At 36.2% G+C, this 23,029-nt stretch overlaps 1 protein-coding gene across 6 annotated transcripts in view; it reads left to right on the top strand.

Moving 5' to 3' along the window:
* GPATCH8 (G-patch domain containing 8) overlaps positions 1–23,029 on the top strand; it is a 74,467-nt gene that overhangs the window by 12,173 nt on the left and 39,265 nt on the right. For 2 of the 6 annotated variants that reach the window (XM_045835999.1, XM_045836001.1), the window contains exons 2-5: positions 6,976–7,050; positions 8,056–8,090; positions 12,909–12,926; positions 15,208–15,280. Coding sequence is in view for 1 of the 6 variants with exons in the window: in XM_045835998.1 (XP_045691954.1) it covers positions 6,976–7,050; positions 15,208–15,280 (148 nt within the window). In the remaining 5 variants the exon portion in view is untranslated. Of the gene's footprint in view, positions 1–6,975; positions 7,051–8,055; positions 8,091–12,908; positions 12,927–15,207; positions 15,281–23,029 lie in introns of those variants that run through there. The other 4 variants (XM_045836002.1, XM_045836000.1, XM_045835998.1 and 1 more) reach the window with 3 other exon arrangements.

Raw genomic sequence — 23,029 nt, 5'->3', positions numbered from 1 at the left:
TTGGTTCACAGCCCGCACTCAATCCACTGAGCTACGCCAGCCAGGGCGTAGAAAACAAATCTTATGCCACTCGACTAAGCTGCAGTGTACATAATAGACCAGAGAATGAACCCTCTGCCTGTACAGCCAGCCCTGTACTCTTCTACCCATACTTCTTTCTCTCGTGCACCTGGCTAAGACCCAGTTCACTTCCCCTCTGAAGTTCACTTCCCCTCTGAAGTCTTGCCTCACACTTCCAGTCTGTGCTTCCCCAGCTCTTCATTTACACCTCTGTTCTGTCGTGGCACTTAATCTGTTTGTAAACATCTGTTTACCTGTTTCTTCCTCCATGAGGCGTGTTCCTTAAGTCTAGGCACTCTTTCTTCATCTATATGTCTTCTGCCAACAAAGTTCTAGGAGATGGCAGAAAATGAGTGAATATTATGTGTTGGGTTAGACCAACATGTCCTTTTATGTTAGTCTAACATAAAAACAGAAGCTGGTTCACACAAGATTCTTTTTTTTTTTTAAGTTAACCACTGTAAAGACTAGTTCCACAGCCTTGCTCTTGCCCCCTAATTTTTTAGTCTTTTTAAAGGTTATTTGCACTGTTCACAAATTATGCCTTTAAAGTGTGTTTTGTAAAATACTCTTCCCCAGATATTTTGTTAGACTGAACTTCTAAGTAGAACTTTAATCTTATATGTAGATATGTTACCTAGTCTAATATCCTCGTCACAAGAAAGGAAACTTTGTGCTAACAATTTCTTTAATTTTTTTAGAATATTGTGCCTCCCTTCATTAAAATGGGTTTGTTTTTTTTTTGAGATTTTATTTATTTATTTTTAGAGAGGGAAGGGGGAGAGAGACAGAGACAGATCAATATGCGGTTACTGGGGGCTATGGCCTGCAACCTAGGCATGCACCCTGACTGGGAATCGAACCTGCGATGCCTGGTTCGCAGCCCACACTCAATCCACTGAGCTACACCAGCCAGGTCTAAAATGTATTTTTAAAAACCAATATAAAAGTAGATATTGTTCAGGTCATATCAGCCCTGGCCTGGCCTGTGTGGCTCAGTTGGTTGGGTGGCATCTCAAAAAGCAGAAGGTTGAGGGTTCAATTCCTAGTCAGGGTTGGTGCCTGGGTTGCAGGCTCAGTCTGGTTGGAATGCATGTGGAAGGCAACTAATTGATGTTTCCTCTCATACGGATATTTCTCTCCCTCCCTTCCCCCTCCTCTATAAATAAGTAAGTAAATAAATAGTTCACGTTACATCATAAGAAAGTAAAAAGTGAAAGAAAGCCCTACTACCTTTGCTTTGTTTCTTAGATATTATTATCAGTTTTACAGCCTTGTAAAGTTTTTAAATGGACATTGTTTGGAAGAAATGCTTTAGAAATACTGACTGGGGGTTATTCAATTTATTAACGTTATCTTTTTGTTGTTTATTTTTAAAAAATATATAGATTTAGCCCTGGCCAGTGTGGCTCAGTTGGTTAGCGCATCATCCCACTCACTGAAAGGTTGCAGATTCTGTTCTGGTCAGGGCACACACCTAGCTTGCGGGTTAGGTCCATGATGGGGGGCAGAAGGCAGCTGATCATCGCTGTTTCTCTCTCTCTCTCCACCCCCCCATCAATAAATGTATCCTCAGGTGAGGGTTAAAAATACATATAGGCTATATTTTAGAGCAGTTTTACGTATGTATTGATTGATTGATTTTTAGGGAAACAGTGATTTGTTGTTTCACTTATTTATGCATTTGTTGGTTGATTCTTGCATGTGCCCTGAATGGGGATTGAACCTGGCGTGGTATATCAGGTTGATACTCTTAACTAACTGAGCTACCCAGCCAGGGCCTAGAGCAGTTTTAGATTCACAGCAAAATTAAGCTATAAGTATAGTTTCCATATACCCATTTTCCTCTTCATTAACAGAGCCTCCCCCCACTGTCAACATTTTGTACCAGGTTGGTACATTTTTTACAAGAGATAACCAACTGACATTAACACTGACATTATTATCGGCCAAGGTCCTAGTTTACATTAGGTTTCACTCTTGGTGTGGTTCTGTGGGTTTTGACAAATATAGTATAATGATACGTACACACCATTATAGTATCATACATAATAGTTTCACTGCCCTAAAAATCTCCTGCGCTGTACCTGTTCTTCTCTTCTTCCCCCCTGGTAACCACTGAACCACCCTCCTCTTCTCAGTTTCATGCTTTTCCAGAACGTTATATACAGGGGTGGGCAAAAGTAGTTTTAAAGGTGTAATCAAATAATACAAGAGTAAACTGTTAATGCATACTCAACAACTGTGAACCTACTTTTGCCAAGCCTTGTATTTGGAATCATATAGCATGTAACCATTTCATACTGGCTTTTTTCACTTAGTAGTAACTATTCAAGGCTCCTCCATGTCTTTTTGTGGTAGCTCATTTTTCCTGCGCACACCCCCCAATGGGGACTTGGCAGGTAATCAAGGCATGTGCCCTGATTGAGAATTGAACTGGCAACTTTTTGGTTCACAGGCTGGCACTCAATCCACTGAGCCGTACCAGCCAGGGCTGATAGCTCATTTCTTTTTAGCACTGAATAGTATTTCATTGTTTGGATGTATCACAGTTAATTTTTTTGAAACATATCTTGGTTACTTCTAAGTTTTAGTGATTACAAATAAAGCTGCTGTACACATTGTGTGCAAGATTTTGTGTAGACATAATTTTTAACTCGTTTGAGTAAATACCAAGGAATGCAACTGGTGGGTCATATGGTAAGAGTATGTTTAATTTTGTAAGAAACTCCCAAACTGTCTTCCAAAGGGGTTTGTACTATTTTGCCTTCGTACCAGCAATGAATGAGAATTCCTGTTGCTCCCACATCCTTGTCAGCATTTGACGTTGTTAGTGTTTTGGTTTTTAGCCATCCTAATATGTAGTGGTATTTCATTTTAATTTGCAATTCCCAAATGATAAATGATGTCGAGCATCTTTTCATACACTGATTTGCCATCTGCGTATCTCTTCGGTGAGGTGTCACTTCAGATCTGAAATTTTTAATTGTGTTTTTGTTTAATTTTAAGAGTTCTTTGTATATTTTAGATAATAGTCTTTTATCAGATGTGTCTTTTGCAAATATTATCTTCCAGTCTGTAGCTTGTCTTCTCTCTTAACAGTGTCTATGGAAGACACTGTTATGGAAGAACAGAAGTTTTAAGTCCAGTTTATCAATTTCTTTCATGGATCATGCCTTTGGTATTGATCTAAAAAATCATCACCAAACACAAAATTGCCTAGTTTGTTGTTTGCTTTTACTTGGTTTCCATGTCATTAGATGAGGCTACATTTATTTTGGTGGCAGATGAAAAGTGTTTTATGCTTTATCTGCTTTTGTGGGATTTGATGGTATTTATTATTTTTATTTTTATTTATTGATGAGAGAGAGAGAGACATTGATTTGTTGTTCCACTTATTTATGCATTCATTGGTTGCTCTTGTATGTGCCCTGACCTGGGATGAATTCGCAGTTTTGGTATATCAGAACGACATTCCAGCCAACTGAGCTACCCAGACAGGGAGGTATTTATGTTTTTGCATTAACAAATTTTAGTCAATTAGCCATTTTCTATAGGGAAAATTTAATTTAGTTTAAATCTGCAAATTTATGCAATTTTAGACCAAGAAATAATATAAAAGAGTGTCTAGATCAAATCCTTCATTTTATAAATGAATATACAATGGATGAGAAATATAACATGATTTGTATGCAGTGGTACAGCAAGTTAGCAATAAAATCAGGACTTACAATTGGTAACTAGTTTAAAGAACTGAAATGATGGAAGATGTGATCATTTTACTTGTTTGAAAAATACCCTTTTTTGTTGTTGTTTGTTGGTAGGTGTTATTCTTTGTTACTGGGTATTGTGGTTCCTAGTGTTTAAAAGGGTGTATTCTTTAAAAAGTGAACAGTATAAACTAGTGTTTCTACTTTTCGAGTGTTGGTTTATTATACAGATCAAACAGATACTCGTAAGTGAGAAGTAATCTCTCAGTTCACTAAGTTAGTTATGGTTATTTGTGGAATATTTCTCAGGCTGTTAAAGTCAGCTGTCACTAAAATTAACAGATACTTACATTTTGAAAAAAAATAAACTTTAGATGTTTATTAGATATTTTTCTTCAGATACGTTTATCAGTTCCTGTTACATTTGCAGAATACCTCTTGCTTAGTTCTTGTCCACATAGTCTTACACAGTTAGAATCAATGAACTACTTTTTTATTTTTCCCCTTGTATTTAACTTAAAATTAACATATTTTATACAGTTTCAAAACTTTTTTAATGACTCCTAAGAGTTGCATTAATAAAATAGTCTTAAATTCTTCCCCTCTTGTACATTTGTTTCTACTTTTATATATATATTAGAGAAATGCTACAGTGAATATCATCTGCATTTTAAATCTGTAATAGCTATGGAAAATATGATATTCTTCTCCCAGTGTTCCCTTTTGCCTTTTCTTTCTGGAAAAAAAAGAAAGTCACAAAGTAGCTTAAGAGAAAGAGCATGAACTTTGAAATTACTGCAGTTTGGGTTTGGAATTTGAGCTTCTTTACTTACAATTAATTGAGTAAGCTTTTAAAAAAGATTTTATTTATTGATTTTCAGAAAGAAGGGAAGGGGGAGAAGGAGAGGGAGAGAAACGCTAATTAATATTCCAGAGAAACATCCGTTGGTTGCCTCTCCCATGCCCCCAGCAGGGGACCTGGGTGGATACCCAGACATGTGCCCTGACTGGGAATCCAACCAGTGACCCTTTGGTTCACAGGCTGGTGCTCAAACCCACCGAGTCACACCCACCAGCCAGGGTTAAGCATTGAAAAAGTTTAAATCCTTTCTGTAAATACATTATGGTGGTTAAATGAATCTATATGTATTAAAATTTATAGATCTGCACATCAAAATAAAATAAAAAACATGCATAGACGGCTCTAGAATAATATATACGAAGCTGGTGCTAGAGGTTAAATCATCTTAGATAGTTACAAATTTTTGGACAGTATTTTTTTAAATTTAAAGCATAGTTGTCCTAAATTAAATATTTTAAAGGCTAAATTACTTTAAAAATAAAAATAATTCCCAATTGGTGGGATGAGATTCTTTTATCATTAAATCATACAGAGCCCTATCAGGGCACATGCCTGGGTTGCAGGGCAGGTCTTAAAAGAGGCAATTAATCGATGTTTCTCTCGCACATTGTTGTTTCTCTCCCTCTCTTCCTCCCTTCTTCCCCTCTCTCCAAAAATAAAAAATAAAATCTTTTTAAAAATTATATAGAGCTGTAGAGCGAAAAGAGAATTATGAGATTTGGCTGGACATTGGTGCTCTGTGGTATTATGAGGTTTAAGTTAATGTAAGTATTGAATGTTTATCATGTAGGAATTGAGAGGTACTTTGCAGTTAACACCTTAAATAACTTAATCTTTTAACTGTTGCAGAAGTTAAAATGACAAGAGGCAGGTGTAATTTTTTAAAAGATTACTTAACAAAATGTTGGAGATTAAATTAATACAGACTTTCAGGATTGATAGCTTTTTTCCCCCCAATTTTTTAGTGTTTGTTGATTATTGCTTTTCCTCCATATTGGAATACCTTCTCTTAACTCCTATTTTGATTTTTAAGATTTGCTTTTTTAGTCTTTGAAAAATCTATCTCTGTCCTGTTACTCCTTTCTTCTTTTAGAAAGATTTACCACACAATTTTATTTTTTAATATTTTATAGTGGTAAAATGCACATAAAATTTACCATTTTAACTCTTTTAAAGTGTACAGTTTAGTGGCAGTAAGTACACTGACAGTGTTTTAGGATCATTATCATCAGCACTATGTAGTTCCAGAACTTTTTCATCACTACCACACAATTTTAGCACAATTTTAACAATTCTTTTATTGTTCTCTAAATATTTAGCCACTGTATTAAATCTTGGGGGTTGTAAGAGGTAAACAAGACTCCGTTCTTGTCCTAAAGGACTTCATAGCCTGATGAGAGAAGGAAGTAAGCATATATTTATGGCAAGTTATGTTAGAGCTCTCTATGGTTAAAGTTTATTTATGCAACTAAAAGTTTACCTTGAAAAAGCAAAGTATCTTTTTGTTAGATTAACATTCATATTGTCATACCACTCCACACACTGAATCAGTTTAGGCTAGACTGAAGTCTGGTCTTTTAATTCAAATCAATTAAGACTCAAATCCTCATGCCCTTTACTTTGTAACAAGTAGGGGACCAGAAAATTGATATTCTGATATAAAGCCAAATTACTAGTTCTTCCTTTTAGTGGAGCAGGGAGATCAGGAAAAAACCAGAGTTAGAGAGAACTTCTAGTTGACTGCACCTATCTTCAGTTGAACTTTTTGATTCTAGTTGTAGTGATAGCTTGCCCCAGGGTATGGTCAAATACGTACAGGCATGCTTATCTCGCTTGGCAAATTGTTTGAGAAATAGCTGTGTTTGGGGATTCTGTGTCAAGAGGTTGTGTTTTTAAATCCCTTGAATCTTGGGAGTTAAATCTTGATTATTTAAAATGCAATGTTCTAGCAGTTTCAGTTAAAAGCAGTGCTACCAACATCAAACAGTATTATAAATTTTATTTGTGGTGTTCTTATTACTATGACATTATTCTTTAGTACAAGATTGTTTATGAAAAGTAAAACGTAATATAGTCCATTGGTTTTAAGATTCTGGAGTCTCCCTAACATAGCCGGTCTGAGAAGGCTATAATATCCCAATGATTGGTAGTGTTTTAGTTGGTCATCTCAATATTTGTCTTAAGAAGGGGTCACATTACTAGATTCCTAATAAATTGTTAAGATTTTTTAGAAGTCTGAATTTGTGGCACAGTTTTGGTTGTCTATTACAAAAGTGTGAAAAGTTAAAAATAGCCCCTTGATTGATTGCTTTTGAAAAAATAACTGTAGTCTTATTTTTTCAGGGTAATCACTTTGATCAGTATGAAGAAGGACATTTGGAAATTGAACAAGCATCACTTGACAAGCCTATTGAATCGGTAAGATGATCACCGCTTAATTTTGGGTCATAGCTAGCTAGTTAGGTAGTGTTCGTGTGACACTCGATGTGAATGAAGTTAAACTTCCAACTTTCAGTACAGTCTAGAGCTATTTTCTTGCATGCCTGACAGTAATCAAATAGAGTTTGGGATATAATCTAATATTCAGTATGTTGGGATATTAGTCTGAAAAATCTAGAAATTTAGAATTTTTAGAAAAAAAATTCATTTTGGCCCATTCTGTTACAGATAGCAGGTTAAAAGTTTAGCATTTTTATAAATTGAATAAAGGAGTAAAATGTATTTTGATCCTTTAAAAGCTTCACTTTTCCTGGGCAACACGTTCATACAATCCATAGGAAGAGTTAAGGACTAACACGTTTTATTTACCAGACTCTTGTGAAAACATTGTAAATTTGGTTTCCATAGTTTAAGAGATGTCTGGGTTTTGTCAAAAGTTGATTCTTTCTTTCTTTCTATCTCTTTACATAGTTTAGTTTTGGATATTGATACAAAGCAATACAAAAAGGAGATTTATTTTTCTGACTTAATTTTTTTTCAAATCTTCATTTTTGAACATTGTTTTTATTTTGAAAACCCCTTTATTTTCAGATTACACAGTCCATTGTTAAAATGTCTAAACTTGTCAGTATTGTCAGTATTTAATATTTGTGCTTAAGTGTACATAATTTAATAAGGGTTTCAGTGAGTTATTTGAGTTTGAGTGAAAAATGATCAAAGAGGGAATCTTAATCTTTATATAACAGTCAAGACATCTCTTCTCCCCCTTTAAGAAACACTAGCTTCTTCCCCTCTCTCAGGAAAATGAGGCAGTTTAGAGAGTACAGATATTTAACTTTAGCTTTTATTTTCACAACTGTAATATAGTAAAGGATCAACATATATTTATGTTCCTAATTAGGTTGGTGTTGTGTGTTTGTGTGTGTGTTTAGATGTTTACAGAAATTTACACAACTTGGGGTGTTCGACATTTTTCTTCCACAGCAGTTGGCCCATATTAGATAAGCAGCCATGATCTGGTTTGTATTGCACGGTCTGCCTTTTTTTTTTAATTTCTTCTCTAGGGTTTCTTTCTCCCCCACTTTCCCTTCTTATTTCTGTTCTTCTGGTCCAGTGAACACTGCATATAGTACCTTCTGTCTTAACGTGCTGGCATGATGCTAGACTTAGGCATGGCAGTAATTGATGACGCATGTGATAATGCTGCAGAGGGAGAATTCACATCTGATGTGCTGAGAGCCCAGTCTCGTTTTGACTTAAGGATAAATGCCAAGCCCATTTTGCTCAGTTAAAAAAATCACTGAAGTTTTTGCTTTGTTCTGTATCATCTTGGGAATTACCACAAAGCAGAATTTTACAGTGAAATCTGTAGGCTAACTAGCTCAGTTACCTTGTACTTGAAAAATAATTTCATTGCTCTAATTTAATTTAAATGGTTTTAGGGGTGATCAAAGTTTAAGAACAGAACTGTCAGAAGCAAGGTCCACGTACCATATTCTACAAGGTACATGGTTTAATATTCTTAGGCTATAAGAATATTAGCCTCTGTGGGTACTCTGACTTAATACAGAAAATTTAATTAGACTAAGTTTGCACCCTAGTATTTATTATCACTATAATCAACAAAGATTTTTAAAAAGCACTAAATTAAGTTATATAAAACATGCCTTCTTTGAGAGCTAATTTTAAGGGTTTTTTCTGAACATTCCTTTGGCACGTGAGACTAGTGCTCTTTTTCCTCCCACACTGTCCAGGATTTTCCCCAGCATACGTCACAGGGAGAACACTCTCAGAAGACAGTCTGACTGAAAAATCATTTTTGAGTAATGCCAATGGGTAGCAATGGAATTGCTCTGTCCCATTTATTGAATAGTATTATCTTCCCCACTTAAAATGGCAAATGATAAGGCACTCAGGCTGTATATTTAATTTTTAAATAAGCATATGCTCAGAGATACATATTACTAAATTATACTTATAAATTTATTCCTGAAATATATAAATATATGCATTATTTGTGCTGCGGTAATTTAGATAGGAGGAGGAGCTTCATAGCTTACCTCACATTAGATAGAAGTGGGACATACTAGTTGGGGGTATTTTATTTCTGTTACCAAATTTGGGGATAAATTTAAAGTTTTTTAAGACACTCTTAAAATGATTTGCATTAAAGTAAGTAGTTTGGTATCCCCAACCCCCTCCCTTGCAAAAAAAGAACCTAATAACCTAAGGAATGCCCACCAAGTAGGTGTATATTAGTTTTATGACTGGCTGGCTATATTGAGCTGTCTTGTTCTAAGGTGGGAAATAGTTGCTTCAAACACACAGAAAGAGTCTCTGCTGAATTAAAGTCTTTCTCTGCAGCAATATCTATGAGAGGTGCTGACTGTTTTGCTACAGCATGCAACTCAAAAGTGGCTGGAAATATGCAGCTTTGGGAGTCTACAGATCATTGCAGGAGCTAAAGGTCTAGTCATTTTTTTTTTATTTAACAAAGGTAATCTGCAGCAGCTGGTAACCGTGGAAGTCTCTGCACAGGTTTGTGCCAAGAATTTACCTGTTTGAAAGGTTATTGTGAGTATAGGATTAAGGTCTTTTGTTTTGTAATAGGGTAAATTTGTTGCAGACCAGCAAGGTGGTAAATGAGATACAAGATGCAATAATGCATTATGCTTTTAGTAAACTCCTGAAGCTTACATTTGTTAGATGATATAGGTATTTTAATTTCAATCAGGAAATGTTGAAAACACTTAAAAATCTAGCATTTGTAAAGTATTTCATAGTCTTTGTTATAAAGATATATTTAAGTATCTTTCAGTAAAATTTCTGGTCAAGAATAAAATACCATTCTAAGAAAATTATGAAAGAATCACTAGACAATTTGAATATACGAATTAAAGAGAAGGTGGAAAGTGTTAACATTTTACCCTTATTACAAAAAACTTTATAGAACTTGAATTTTAAGTTATTGCTTTATGGGATTTTTAGGTCCCAACTATAATAATTATGACCTTCACATACTTAAAGATAAAATATTTACAAAACAAAACTTAATCTAAAGCCATGGATTGCCCAGTCTAGGATTGCACCATAGTTTTAAGAATTGATTGGTGTGATTTAGAATATATAGTTTTATCTGACCCTTACCAAAGAAAGAAGACAAGAAATCAAATGAGTGATTCTAAGGTGTACATGGAGCAGAATGCCTGCATCATAGACATAAACTATGTTGTCATTGTTGCAGTTGGAAGTAAAAGTACCCATGAACTAGTAGTTGGTCTCTGTTCTACCTGACTGATTAAAATCCTGCCTTTATATAGTTGTCAGGTTGACCAGGCAGGCTTTAAAAATTAATGTAAGTTTTCAAACTCCAGTTGCTGATGTTCACTTTGTTCACTAAGGATTTAGAAGTCTACGTGTAATTGGGTTTTGTCCTCTAACCTATCTGTTTAGATCTGTGGACTCCACTAGTTCCAAACTGTAACCCTGTAAGACTGCCGATTTGACATTTAGCAGTGACCATATGCGGACTGCACTATAAATAACGTGCTTCTTGGAGCTGAATGGTGTAGCATTACTATATGGTTTTCTCTCTAGTCTTCATTGTGTCATCTGTAGTGAGCTATATAGATTTTTTGTTTTGGGAATTTTTACAACTTGTTTGCATGGGTTCACCTTAGTAGCATTTGGTTTTTGCTTATAGAGTCTTTAATACACAATCAGCAAAGCTTACAATCCACTCAAGAGACTTAACCATTTTTGTCACTGTTGAATATAGACTAAGTGGTATAAATTGAACGTGGCTGTCAACTAAAAATTCAATGTTGAATTAATATTAATTCAGTCATTGACATAATTGTAGTACAGTTTCTCTTGAGACATAATTGCTATTCTAAAACTTTGAATAAACCCCACACAATAAAGTAAATTTTTATCCGTGTTTTTGGCAGACTCGCATTATACAGATTGGTGGTGCTGTTGCCAAAATGATTGTCGTTACTCTGAATGGTATACAGCTTTATGCAGCAGAGCAAAATTTCCTGGCCAAATATCTCCCTGATATTTAATAAATAGAAATGTTGAGGGATGACTGAAACAGTTAATAATGTTTTTTTACATTTTTTTTAAATTTTAAAATTTTGCTGATGTGTTTTCAGCATGTTGGTAGTTCATAATATACCTTCTTTTAAAAATCTTACTTAAAATTATAGTTTCATACAGATATTACAGGGGAACAAAAGATAAAAATGTAGCATTTTATCATGCATTTAATTTTTGAACTAGAAAAAAAATGTTTTAAAAGCTAACTGAGGTAACTTAGGTAAAAATAGTTTGGATTTTCAGCTCAGCTTCATAGTTTAACCAGAATTAAGAAGAACTTCATGCCTAACCAAAGAAAGTGCCGCCCTGCCACCATTTTGGAGTTTTGGGCATAGACAGGAACTAACAGGTTTTGGAAAACCAGCTTTTTGCCTACCATCCTTGGGTAAAAATTCAGTTGCTTTGTCAATTATTTTACAATTAGTATTTTCCTGTAGTTCTTCCATGTGCATTTAAATTAGGCTCTTGTGCCCCTCAGTCATAAACCAGACTGTGCTTAAAAAGGGAAAATTTTCCTATTTTTTTGGTCCTACAAGATTATACTTAAACACCAAATTTTATATTCTGTTTAAAAATAAAAACCTGAAGCCCTGACCAGTGTAGCTCAGTGGGTTAGGCGCTGTCCTGCAAAGCAACGGGTTGCTCTTTAGATTCTCAGTCTGGCTTGTGGGTTTGATCTCCACCTCTCTAAAAATAAGTAAATAAAATCTTAAAAAAAAATAAAAAACAAAGATAATTTATCAACTATTACAGTGACTGAAATAGTAGTTGTTACTATTTTAGAAGTTAATTTAGTGCTCACTGCTCTTGCTATGTCTAGATTACCTATTTGGGCTATAAATAATATTAATGAAAATAATTGGCAAAGCCACAACCCTAAACAGAGAGAAGAGTAGGTTCATTATTTTCACAGGCTGGTGATTGAATCCCTTATTGTTTCACAGTGAACGTTCAATGAACATTTTGATCATTTCAGAGGTAGACAAGTCTGCTTTGCTCTGCTTTGTAGAAGGTATTTTGGTGTGCCTTCCTTGTGGTATCCATCATCCTTAAACCTATTGGATTTTTGACAGGTGTTTGTAAAACTTTTCTTTTTTAGTAGGAAAAGGGGCCGTGTTGAATACTAGCCCTTTACAGAGCTGCCTTTATTCCTCCAAAAGCAGGTAGTCTGGGATGCTAGGGAGGGTCCAGATCTCCCCTGTCAGTCATTCACTTAGTCTAGGAGGCTGGTGAACAGGAGGTTCTGGGGTTTCTGTCTACTGTTTATGTTGCCTTTGTTATAATCACAAGGACATAGAGTGGCATGTTCATGATTTTAATATAGTTCCTGACAATTCATCCCCTGTTCACACTTGGGAAAGTAGATTTAATTAAAGAACAGTTTTCACCTAAAGTTTTAGAAGAGAAAGGCCACTGCCATTTTGCATCAGTAGCTTTTTTGAGAAGGTGACAGCCATCTTGAGTGGTTTTGTAAAAGTGGTGCTAATGTGTATAACTCTAAATTTTTCTTTTTTCTCCCTCTCCCTTTAACATTTGCTTTTCCTTTCACTGTTGTCAGTCACAACACGCTGCTCTTGAACCTCTCAGCTGGTCTTGACTCGTGAATTTACTTATGCTTTCACTCTTTAGTAAATACATTAATTGCAAGCAGTGAATTGAAAACAAGACAAAAAAAACGACCATTAGTGAATGGACAGTTTCTTACTTTGTGTTACATTTAACTGTTCTTTTGACAGCCCAGTTTTTAAAGCCAGGTTCGTATGGAAATGCTTTCACTCCACTTGCACTGCTTTTGGAAATAGCATACTGCTTCATCTGTCTGTTTATTTTAGTGCATTCATAATATAACACGGTCAGCATAATGTCTCATCTCCACTTAGCCAAAGATTGAGTATTCTTAAATAAAAAAGGGGGCAGCAATTTTTGTCAGCAGGGTTTAATACCATAAATCTCTGTGCCAAGTACACTTACAACAGTAGTCTATTAAAAAATTAAACAATTATTTAATCAACCACATAATCTTGGAGTCATTCTGCTTTCTTGGTCCTGTCTGTAGTTACTCAGTTGTAGGAGTTAATAAGGGTGGTATGTGCAGGTAAGTGTATTTTCCTAGTAGTGTACTAAAGGCCTCTGCACCTTTTCATTCTCTGCTGGCATTGCTTGCATTAAGGCATTTATTTATTTATTTATTTATTTATTTATTTATTTATTTATTTATTTATTGCGGTGAGGTTATTTATAAATATTTAAGTACTTAGTACTGGTAAAGGGGATGCTTTTGGGAGGAGAGAGGGGAAGAAGAGGCAGCAGAGTTAGATCAAGTATTTGTGATGTATAATAATGCAGAAGTCATCACCTGGCATCACATATAATCATAGCATTTTCTGATTCTTTCCGTTCCTAGCAAAAAATTTCCAGTGACCTTTTTTGTACCATAATGATATTGTATGTGCATATGTATGTGTATGTAGGTGTATATACATATACTCACACACATACATATATTTGAAACAGTAGTATCTTTTGTTTTAGAAACAAGTTTTTCATTATCTTTTGCTTCATTTTTATTTTTTAAAAAGCCTGCTGACCTCTTTCTCCCCATCAATGAAGTACTCAGCTACTCAGCTCAGTTTTCCAGTTTGTATGAGGTCATAAACTTGTAGAAGAAAACTGTCCTTTAAAAAACAAAACAAAACAAAACAAAAACAGAACATTGGGGAAGGTTAACCTTCCACCTCTAACTTTCTGTCAGAGAAAGTAACAGTAAAATAACTTTTTTCTTTCCTCTATTGCTCCAAAGAGCGTTTTATTATTGGTATGGAGCTAAATAAAAGGTAAAAAACAGTTTCATATGAGATGTTCTATTTTTATACAAAGTTTTATGGTTTTGTTAGCTTTTAAATTGATTTTGGGAAATACAAAATTATTTTCGAATGGTGATACCAGATTAGCACTGTAAAATAAATTTTAATACATATAGAACACTTGTTTATAATTTTTAAATGCCTTCCTTTGGATAAGTAGCATCATTTTATCTGATACAGTTAAAGGTTATTTTAGCTTTGTTTCTGTACTGGACAGTATTAGTAAAAAAGCAAAGAATGGGACAAAGGTATGCAGAGGTTTCTAAGATTGTGACTCCTTACACGAAAGCTGACATTTAATTGTTGTTTCTGGTGTCTTTTCATACAATTTACATTGAAATACCCTTTCCAGTGTGCTCCTAGGAAGATGAGACATTATGTATATTGGTTTTTTCCCCCTACATGCACTAATGGTTCTTTACTGTTAACTTATTGCTAGGCCTGTTTCATTCTAACATTTTAGCATTTTTGTTAGATTACATGTTGAAATGCATCACTCAGTCTGTGCTTGAGCTCATTTTATTTTTCTGTTTAATCAGTTTAATTTCTTGTTTTACTAACCTCACTGTTTTTTCAGTTTAATATTGGCTGCATGCTAGTTAAATATTTATATTTTATATATATTTAAAAACCAATCAAGTCTAGCCTGGATTTTGCTCTGATTGTGTTTTCATTTCTAGTGGTGGGGCAGTCTTACACTGACAACTTACTTTGTATCATGAAAGCCTGACACATAAACAATATAACTAAACACAATGTAGATCTTCTTTTAAAAAAAATCTTAAAGTGGTGCTGTCTAGGTGGTGGATATGATTGTATAAGTACCTTGATTTTTATGCTTTTTTAATGTTAGTTTAAAACTTCATAAATGTATTCTTCCTTCTTTTCCCCTTCCCCTTTTTCTCCTTTTTAAAATGTTATGTACAAAAGTTGCCCAGCACACCATCAGAAAGGACCCTCACCCTCTATATTCTTTCCATATAAAATACTAGCCAGCATTTCTTTTTACATTAATGTCCCTTTATTGGATACATTTACCCTACTATTAGCACCTTTTTTGCATGCATATATGTAGACTTATCTCTTGCTCATCACCTGTTTATATGTCACTAGGAAGGGAAGAATATATTATCGGAATATTTTTGGTTTGTCTCTCTGTTCTGTCTGTCAGGATAATATTGGACATCGCTTACTCCAGAAACATGGGTGGAAGCTGGGCCAGGGATTGGGAAAATCTCTTCAGGGTAAGTTTTTTAAATGTACAAAAAGAAAGAAAGAAAGAAAACAATGTTTCTGATGCAGATCTTGTGCCTGAATATATTTGTTGTCCTTCTTAAAAAAGTGTTTGGGTTTTTGTTTTGTTTTGTTTTTTTTACCATCTGCTTTCCCCCTCCTAGAATAGTCTGTTTTTCCTATACCTGTATTTTAAGTTACTATTAAACTAATAATTTGTAAGATTAAGCTTCTGTGTCATGAATACTTTCTGTTCAAAGATATTGTCTACGGCTCAACCTGTTTTAGATTTTTTTGATGGAGGTAATGGGTGGGTGGAATAAAAGAAATACATAGTAGCAGGGTATGCGTCATCTCATTTAGTGGTGTTCCACTGTGGCTTCAGTATTATAAATAGGGGAACCATTCAACAGCACAGTTTAATTGTGCTATTGCCGCCACCCCCCCCCCCCATATACACACACATTTTCCCCAAAACTGGTTCTTGCCTTGGCTCTTTTTCTCTGCAGTTGGAGTCTATATAGTAGTAGAAAGAAAAAGGAACACACTTCACATAAAACATAAAATGTAAGCAGAGGTTTCCTGTGGCTCTCTAAGCAGAAAAGCCATTTCTCAGGTTGAGATCAAGCTGTGGGAAATGGATGTCATAGAGTTTCCATTGCATTTATTTTTTCTTTTAATATACTAATCATTTGGATATAAATAAAATAGTACTATTTTTCCAAGTTCTTGCTGGTTGGAAACCAGCCGGCTTCTTTCACCTTTTTTCTCCCTCATATTCAAAGGCTACTGTTCATTCTTTGCAGATGTGAAGTGTACACTACCTCAGAAATGATGGGAGTCATTGTGCAGTACTTCTGCACCTGGTTATGAGGGGTTCTCATTGTATAGGAATCTTTGGGGAGAGGTGTGCTACTGTTGACTATTTGCTTTTTGGAAATGAATTTTCATAATTTGAATGGGAAGTCTTAATCAACTCGAGTGTGTGTTAAGGGGCTCAGGAGTGATGACTAGGGAAGACTTCACAGTTGAGTGTTAAGGAGGGAGGAGTAATAGGTGTTACCAAATACAAGGTAATTGTATTTGCAAAGAGCATGGCTGGCTGGATGAGAGAATGCCCTTAGGGCAGTGGATTTTATACATTTATTTTTTGGCAGAAGAACCTTCCAAAATATTTTTTTAATGTTGAACCTTAACATATAAAAGGAAAGAGCTACCACAGTTACTTTGGTTGAAGTAGAGTTCTGTGTCTCCAGGAGTAGTTTGGAAACCATAACTAGAAGGCAGTAATGGGAAGTTGGTTTGAATAGGCACAAATCTAGTACTTATTGAGTATTTACTATGTACTAAGCGCTTAACATCTCATTTAATCTTAGAACAGATGTGAGATAATTACTGTTCCCATTTTGCAGAAAAAGAAACTGAGATTTAGAGAAGTCTAGTAAGTTGCCCAAGAATAAACAATCAGTAGGTAACAGTATCAGAACTCAAATTTTACAATGGTGGCATAGACAAACATGGCTCGCCCCTTTGCACAACCACATCAGAATTATAACTAAAATTGAACAACCATCACTCAGAAATGTCAGAAATCGAGTTAAGTGGAAACTCGTCTGACAGATAAGGAGTTAAATCTCACATCCATTGAGATTGATAGGAGGGGCGCAGACACAGAACAGGCTGGTCTCTCACCCACGTGTGGTAGAAAAAAATCCGGAAGGGATATGTTGGGAGTGAGGAGTCACAGGCCCACACCAGGCTTCCCAGCCAAATGTTCCAGTGCCAGCAAGATAAGTACCCACAACTTCTGGCTGCAAGACCAGTAGCAATTGAATCAATGGAAGAAACTTCTGGAGCCCCAAGCATTTCCTCTTAAAAAACCCACACATGGACTCACCTACTCAGATTCACTCCCTCTGAGCTCTAGTGCTGGGGTGGCAGCTTGAAGGGTACAGTGGCATACTAGGAGAGGCTGAAGTGTCTGGCATTGAGGCAGGCAGAGGCTATTGTCCCTTTTATGAGCCCTCCCCCTGCAGAGCTACAGAGCTGGCAGGCTGGTGCCATATTTGAGACTCCATCAACCTGGGTAACAGGTTGACCCATCTTGGAGATCCTTAGAGACTCCGTCCCACCCAAGCTGCTTTTCCATATGAGTAACTGGTCTTGTCTCATGTTTCACATCTTCCTAAATTTTATCAAACAAGCAACAGCTGGCCTCAGTGAGCTCCAGACAGGGCACTAGCACCAGCCAGATTAGTTTGACACCTTGGCTTTGCCTGGGAATATCCAAGCCCAGTAAAAGTAGCAGCCTTCTTATATTGCTTTATAGCTCAGGAAGGGTGGCCTGAGCAAAACACAGGTGGGAGCTGACCTTGGCCTGCACCACCCAGGAAACCCCAGGGCCAAAGCACTCACTGGACAGCTCTAAGCCACTTCATAGCACCACCACCCTGCTCCTGCACATCTGATCCTCCACAGGGCAGATGTTGGTGGTAAGTGGTCACAGCCAATCCTTGCAGCTGACTGGCCTGAGTAAATCCCTCCCATTGATCTTCCAACAGCAAGCAAGGCTCAACTACAAGAGGAGGGTGTACTCAGCCCACACAAAAGGGTATAACTCGAGTACCCAGCTAGGGTGATAGGGGAGGCTGTGCCAGTGGACCCTATAGTGTATCTACTACATTAGGCCACACTACCAAGATGTGGAATACTTAATACAAAGAAATAAAGACAAGGAAGCTCCCAAAATGAGGAGACAAAGAAACATGGCCCAAATGAAAGAACAGCTCAAAACTCCAAAAAAAAAAAAAAGAGAGCTAAACGAAATGGAGATAATCTATCAGATGCAGAGTTCAAAAACACTTGTTATAAGGATGCTCAAGGAACTTAGTGAGGACCTCAGCAGCATAAAAAAAAAATCAGAAACAAAGGATTCACTAATTGAAATTAAGAACACTTTACAGGGAAACAACAATAGAGTGGATGAAGCCAAGAATAAAATCAATGATTTGGAATGTGAGAAAGCAAAAAACAACCAATCAGAATAAAAAGAAGAAAAAAATAATAAAAAAAAATGAGGGCAATATAAGCAGCCTCTGGGACAACTTCAAGAGGTCCAACATTTGCATCATAGGGGATGCCAGAAGGAGAAGAGAAAGAAGAAATTGGAAACCTATTTGAAAAAATAATGAAAGAAAAGTTCCCCAATTTGGTAAAGGAAATAGATACGCAAGTCCGGGAAGCACAGAGAGTCCCCATCAAGTCGGACCCAAAGAGACCCACGCCAAGCCACATCATAATTAAAATGCCAAAGGCTATAGATAAAGAGAGAATCTTACAAGCGACAAGAGAAAAACAGAGAGTGACCTACCGGGAAGTTCCCATTAGACTGTCAGCTGATTTCTCAAAAGAAACTTAGTAGGCTAGAAGGGATTGGCAAGAAATATTCAAAGTCATGAAAAGCAGGAACCTACAGCCAAGATTGCTCTACCCAGCAAAGCTGTTTAGAATCAAAGAGCAGATAAAGAGCTTCCCAGATATGAAAAAAAACTAAAGGATTTCATCATCACCAAACCATTAGTATATGAAATGTTAAAGGGACTTATTTAAGAAAAAAAAAAATCAAAACTATGAACATTAAAATAACAACTATCAACAACTGAATCTAAAAACATAAAAACGAAAAGAAACTAAGCAAACAACTAGAACAGGAACCGAATCATAGATACAGGTATTATTTGGAGGGTTATCAACTGGGAGGGGGAAGGGAAAGAAAGGGGGAAGTGGTGTAGGGATCAAGAAGCATGAATGGTAGGAACAGAATGGACAGGGGCAAGTTAAGAATAGCATAGGAAATGGAGAAGCCAAAGAACTTAACACGCACAACCCATGGACATGAACTGGGTGGGAGGCATTGCTGGAGGGAAAGGGGGCACTGGGGGAGGGAAACAAAGGGGGAAAATGGGAACAACTGTAACAGCATAATCAATAAAATATACATAAAAAAAGAATTCAGATTTTGGTTTTTCTGACTCTAAAACCCATGCTGTTAACTACCACACTGAGTGTGCAAGGCTTTAATGCTCTTCCAATTTGGAATTCTATTTTTTATAAGCCAGGGGCAGTTTCTGATCAGAGGAGAGTTATAGACTTTAATTTTTTAATTTTCTATTTATTTTAAAAAGAGAGACAGCAGTTTGCTGTTCCACCTAATTATGCATTTATTGCTTGATTCTTGTATGTGCCCTGACTGAGGATCAAACCCGCAACCTTGGCATATTGGGGTGATGCTCTAAGCTCTAACCAACTGAGCTACCCAGCCAGAGCAGGAGAGGTAGACTATATAGCAAGAGATGATAAAGATAATTTAATCAAAATTTGTTTTACAGATGAAGAATGTTAGGTTTAGGATTCCAGCATATGCTAGTGACAATGCTGAAATCAGTCCCAGATCTTCTGATTTGTGATCTGTTCTTTTGAGTATACCAACCAGGACATTTGCAGTAGAAGTTAAATACTAGTCTAGTCAAAATATGTCTGAAAATGAAGATGGAAAACCATTTAGGAAGTTGTTTGAGTATGAGTTGAGGTCCTAGAATAGAGTGATAGCAATGGAAATGGAAAGGAAGGTATAAATACAAAGGATGATAATGCAGATCAACCATGAAGCACATTTAAGAGGTGGGACCCCCCCAAAAAACAGTATTTCTTTATATAAAATTTTTTAAAATTTATTCTTACATGTTAAAACTTCAGTCACCTTCAAAGTATTCTCCATTTGTTGCAGGGCACCTATGGAGTGCAGGGCACTGCTCAAAACAGTGTTTGACCCTGTCAATTTTTATGCCTTTTAGTGCTTCTGCTGTTTTTTGTTTCACCTCTTCTGTATTGGCAGAACGTTTACTTTTGAGGACTTTTATTTCACCCAGGGAAACAAAAAAAAGTCACTGTGGGCGAAATCAGGTAAATAGGGAGGGAGGAGCACAGGGGTCATGTTGTTTCTAGTCAGAAACTGCTGAACACTCAGCGTGGTGTGAGCAGGTACACTGGTCAATCACCCAAAGTGAAACAGGCAATGCAGTGGAAGAGTATTCCAAAAAAAAAAATCACTGAAACCTAATGCAGCCTCTCACAACAACGCCAGCTGGCACACCGACACAGGTTCCTTAGATCACTAACCTAACAGGGAAAGCCTGTACTACAAGCAGCCCGCCCTCCACAAGATAATTCTGTTTTTCTGGGGAGAGGTCCCCCTCGTGCAGTCAGTTTATGTATCTAACTAGCAAGCCCATGTTTCCTGGGTTTAGTGTTAATCCTTTGTAAGAAGAAGTTATTAAATGTTTACTTCGTGTTTGCACGTGGATTATCTAGGTATCATTCCTATTTTACAGATGAGGAAATTGACTTCCTAAGCAATCCTCGGCCCAGGTACTTACAACAAATAAGGGGTGGAATAATGGTGCCAAAACCTGTGCTGTAATTAATAATTCTGTGAGGATATAAAATCTGTCTTCTAGAAGGATGTGATGGTGTTGAGAAATGCAGGTATTTCAGAATTGAAATATACAGTAGTTATTCTGGCCCCCAAAATTGGAGATAACTTTGTGATATTTTATCTTAGGGCACTTGAAGTGATTGTATATATTCTACGTGATTAATATAGATTTGTATATATTTACTGGAAACTTAGGCTAGATTGAATAGTAAGAACCTTGGCCTCATTTTTAGGGGTGGTTGGTAATTGGTCTCTAGGGAAAAAGAAAATACTGTAATTCCCTCCCTTATTTTTTCTTATACTTTGTTTCTTGTGGCATTTTTAATGTTCTACCTTGTATAATTTGTGTTTATGTGTCTCTTAACCTTCATTAGACTATAAACTCTTAAGTTATAATTGCTATTCATTTTACATGTATATCTGTTGTTGCTGTTGCCTTTTTTTCCCCTGCATACATTTACTGAATCCTTAGAATGTGCCAGCTCTGTATTAAGTCATAAAAGTTCGAGGATGCCCTGACTGGTGTGTGGTTCATTGGTTAGGTGTCATACCACACAGTGAAAGGTCACCGGTTCGACTCCCATTCAGGGTACATGCCTGGGTTGCAGGTTCAGTTCCTGGTTGGGGTGCATGTGAGAGGCTACCAATTGATGTTTCTCTCACTCTCTTTTTCCCTCCCTTATGTCTCTAAAAAAATAATTTTTTTTAAAAGAGTTCAAGGATGCATATATACCCTCTGCCCTCCACAGGCTCGTGTCTAATAGGGAGACAAATGTAACAAATAAATGTAATGCAGTATAATGACTTCAAAATTGTGAAGGTAGAGGTACAGCAGAGGGTGCCCTGACTGGTGTGACTCAGTGAATTGAGTGCTGACCTGCGAACCAAAGGGTTGCCAGTTCGATTCCCAGTCAGGGCACATGCCTCGGTCGTGGGCCAGGCACCCAATGGAGGGCATGTGAGAGGCAACCACACAATGACGTTTCTCTCCCTCTCTTTCTCCCTCCCTTCCCCTCTCTCTAAAAAAAATTTTTTTTAAAGGTGTGGTTGGGGCTTCATAGAAAATAGAACACACAGAATTTCAATTTATTTCTTGAGTAATTTAGTGAGTAGAAAATCTCAGACTGTGAGTTAAGGAAACAAAGAACTGTGTCATGACTTTGTTAGTAGATTTATAGAACCTTCTCATTCTTCCATATAGAAACGCTGGTATTTTAAAGTAGGACCAAATGTAAACAGGAAAGGAACACAAAGTAAAAAGTGTGTTTTATAAGAAAACCTATTTTATTTAAAAATGCTAAAAAAATTTTCGTTAAAATGCCGACCAGAATGTGAAAAACAGGTTGTACACTGAGTGAAGAGAACACGAGGAGGAGGTCTGGGGTAGAACCTTTCTGTGTTTAAAACCTTTCCTTTTTGAGTGAAAGGTTTATGTAATTTGACGAGAAACTAGAGTGTATAGGCTTTGTTATTTAAGTTACACTTCTACAAATTCTACCTAGTGACGACACAAAACAGATGTTTGATAAATATTTCAAATTAATATTTGTTAGTAATAACCTATTCTTTTGGGAATATAAAAGAATTTGATTACCATTAAATTTGTTTTTCCAGTAGCACAAGAACTCATTGCAAACAATATAAAAATGCAATAAAGAGCAGTTTGTATAGCATAAACCACAGATTTTGTAATAGTCCAGGGGCAGGTAGGGTAATCAGAACTGAAGTAGAAATGACTGTAGAATTTGTTCCTGTGGTTTGCATAGTTGTCAGTGTGGGGTTGAACTGAATGGAGATGACGGCTCAGAAGAAAATCTGAAGACAAATCTTTCCCTGCTACTTGAAATATCTTTTTCTTATTCAGTGGTGCCTGGGATCATTGTTAATGTTAATCTCTTCAGGCACACAGAAGTAGAATTTGGGGGATACTTCTTAGGGACTAGCCAATCTGTTTGAATCCCAGCATTTTTTCATTGTAAGCGTCAGAGACTTTAAAGTACATCTAGACCTGCAGACAGGCAGGGAGTGAATTTAAGAAAAGAGGAATTAGGTTTTATTCATAGTTTATCTCCATCTCCGTGGTAACAGGTATAGCTAAGCACTTAACACACAAATTCATTATTCATTTAAAATACAAGACAAAATTGAAGCCCATTTTTTATTTTTTTAGTTATAAAAAACACATTGTAAAATTACCATCTTAACCATTTTTTAAGTGTACATTGCAGTAGTGTTAAATTCCCATTGCTGTGCAGAGCCTATCTGT

This window comes from Phyllostomus hastatus, unplaced genomic scaffold (genome assembly GCF_019186645.2).
Source record: "Phyllostomus hastatus isolate PE091 unplaced genomic scaffold, TTU_PhHast_1.1 phas_contig_210, whole genome shotgun sequence".
Lineage (NCBI taxonomy): Eukaryota > Metazoa > Chordata > Mammalia > Chiroptera > Phyllostomidae > Phyllostomus > Phyllostomus hastatus.
Note: the sequence above shows the minus strand (reverse complement) of the source record. Positions and strands in the feature narration are given on the sequence as shown.